Source organism: Sinocyclocheilus anshuiensis, unplaced genomic scaffold (assembly GCF_001515605.1).
Source record: "Sinocyclocheilus anshuiensis isolate Anshui unplaced genomic scaffold, SAMN03320099.WGS_v1.1 scaffold162, whole genome shotgun sequence".
In the NCBI taxonomy this organism is placed as follows: domain Eukaryota; kingdom Metazoa; phylum Chordata; class Actinopteri; order Cypriniformes; family Cyprinidae; genus Sinocyclocheilus; species Sinocyclocheilus anshuiensis.
Window position 1 is genome coordinate 2,035,545 of NW_015542351.1, and position 2,902 is coordinate 2,038,446.

The following is a 2,902-nucleotide window of genomic DNA, read 5'->3' on the forward strand; positions in this document are numbered from 1 at the left end:
AATATCGGCACGGATATTCAGCCATATCTCATGTCTACTCGTGTGATATTGCTCATTTATACAACAGTTTGTTCTGGTTCTCAAATCTAATAAATAAAATTTTACTTGACTTCAGTTTGACTATTTTTTAAATATTAGGCTAATAAAAAAAAAAAAAAACAGCCTTTGATGTAGCAGTCTAAAGTTAAATATAAAACAAAAATATTAGAAAAAAAATATATATATATATATATATTATATAAACATACAATGTTTGTATGATTTGATGTTTTGTAAATAAAGACACTGGGTCTCATTTACTAACCATGCATAGACATATCATCAATCAACATTCATACTAAAAATTATTCTCAATTTACAAAAAAAAAATAAAAAATGCTGTAAAGAAAGAGTTAAGCAGAAAGCCCTTAATATGTATAATAATATTCTTAATAAGAATTTAATTACTAAAATAATATAGAGAATATAAGCATTATTGATATCAATGTGACATTATAAAGTCTAGGTGTTGATACTGTGCCTTCAGGTGTTTGAGGGCCTGTTCGGTGACCAGCTCCTCTTTCTTATTCCATTCAACAGCATTCATGAGGCAGCTCCACAGTAAGCCAATCACAGCCTGCTCCTGAAGATCATTTTTCTTCATCTCCTCTTTCACATACACCACAATCTAAGCACAATTCACATCAGAGCATATGGAACATTTTAAGGACTTTTTGTACAATAATTGATTTTGGTACCGTGTCAGTCCATAATGACCATTATAAAATCTGGGTATTGAAGCAAAAGCAGTCGATAAGCACTAATCTATAATATTTAACGTGTGGATGATTCACCTCTCTGATGGGACACTGCTGTGACAGGCGCTCCTGAAGCTCTTTCTGAAGTTCCTTGCGTGTGCCCAGAGACTGCTGCGTGCGCAGGAAGTCTGACAGCTCTTTCAGTCCTGCCTCAGTGAAGTATGTTGAGAAGTGCTCCACATTCTGCTTATTGGCAGGAAAGAGTTCCTGAAGTCAGAGCAGATTACACAATTAGATTAACTACAGGAGGAACTCGGAAGAACCTGTAACCTTTAAGATTAAGAAGGTGAAGTGTGTCAATAGTCCGATTTTTAAATACTTAAAATACTAATTTCTCAGATTGATTTTGATGGAAGATGAAGGACATGATTGAGAAAACGTTTGAATCATCCTTGATTTTACAATTATGTTTGGTGACGCTAGTGGAACAGAAATTACACACTTCACCTTTAAGCATCGGCACAAAATCTTGAGCATTCAAGATCCACCTAAGTATTTGTTTAAGCCAAAAAAAAAAAGTGCAAAGGTTTGGGGCCAATAAGATATTTTGTTACAAACGATTTGTATTTTAAATAAATGCTGTTCTTTTGATTGTTCTATTCATTAAAAATTAATGTTTTAAACATTGATAATAATGAGAAATGTTTCTTGAGCAGCTAATCAGCATATTAGAATGATTTCTGAAGGATCATGTGACACTGAAGACTGGAGTAATGATGCTGAAAATTCAGCTTTGCCTTCACTGGAATAAATTACATTTTAAAATATATATTACAATTGAAAAGTCATTGTAAATTGTAATAATATTTCACAATATTACTGCATTTTTTTTAAATCAAATAAATGCCTTGTTGAGCATAATAGACTTATTTCAAATACATACAAAAATCTTCTCACCCCCCAAAATTCAGAACTTTTGATTTAGTTCATAAATACAGGTCATTTCAGAAAACCTTATGAATTTAGATGTGGCATCATAATTGTGATTTTGTCCAAACACTTTACTACTATCTATAACCTGTGATTGAATATCAAAACCTTTTTTTTTTTTTTTTACAGAATCTGCATGATTTTGTCGCACTGTGCGCATCAAGGTCATGAGTGAGTTTAGGGGTGTTAAGACACGTCTGCCATGTAATGAACATCTCCATGGAAACTGAATTAATCTGCAAAATGGTTCATTATCTCCTCATAATTTTCAGAGGTTAATGAATTCAGTATCAAAATTGATCTAGACTGTAACACAATAGATGAGCATCAACAATCATACCAAGAGTTTCTTATCCAGGTTGGCTTTTCTAAGGGCAGATGTCACTGCACTGGCATCCTTCTCTGCTATCCAAGCTTTAAACATCTTCACCGCAAAAGAAGCTGATATTCCTACAAAGCAGATAGTGGGAAAAAAAGCACATACTCTAATGAATTTTAATTCATTTGTTTTTTCCCCCTATTCTCTTCAAAAAGAAGACATAAGGCACAAACCTTCTTTGACAAGGTTATCGCTGAAGAGGCTGGTGAGGATAGGTGGCAGCAGTGTGCCGTTGGCCAACAGGATGCCTGTTAGCATGGCTAGTTTGGTCTGCTCAGACTCAGTGAAGGCCTTCAGGAAGAGAAGAAGCTGCGGGAAGAAGACATATGGATCAGAACATACAGTATATCAACCTATGTGGAAACCCTTCCACAGTAAAACACGTTACTGATAATAGCAAGAATAGCAGCAACATGATATGCACATTAGTTACCTTTTTGATTTCCTCCTCAAAGGCCTTCTCCAGATATTTGTACCTTCTGATAAGTTTATTGAACACCTGTATATAGACATAATCATCGATGAGTCACAGCATCAAGGTGTTTTTAAAGGGGTCATATCATACATTTTTGTATGATATGACAACAACAACAACAACAACAATAATAATAATGAAATGTAAAAAAAATAATAAAATTACAATATATTATATAATATCAAATAAAATACAAAATGTTAATAATTTTATGTGATATGTTATTTATATTATATAAATATTACATAATTATATATTATATAATTTTAGATAATATTATTATATTTGTTTTAGATATAAAAATATATTATACACATATAA

The 2,902-nt window shown here is 32.4% G+C and overlaps 1 protein-coding gene across 3 annotated transcripts in view; it reads right to left on the minus strand.

Annotated features, from left to right (window-relative positions):
- LOC107691535 (basic leucine zipper and W2 domain-containing protein 2-like) overlaps positions 1 to 2,902 on the minus strand; it is a 14,899-nt gene that overhangs the window by 1,997 nt on the left and 10,000 nt on the right. For all 3 annotated transcript variants that reach the window (XM_016490175.1, XM_016490176.1, XM_016490177.1), the window contains exons 5-9: positions 2,540 to 2,605; positions 2,280 to 2,415; positions 2,068 to 2,177; positions 834 to 1,004; positions 521 to 667 (exon numbers count right to left, since the gene is read on the minus strand). In XM_016490175.1, coding sequence (XP_016345661.1) covers positions 521 to 667; positions 834 to 1,004; positions 2,068 to 2,177; positions 2,280 to 2,415; positions 2,540 to 2,605 — 630 coding nt within the window. The remainder of the gene's footprint in view (positions 1 to 520; positions 668 to 833; positions 1,005 to 2,067; positions 2,178 to 2,279; positions 2,416 to 2,539; positions 2,606 to 2,902) is intronic.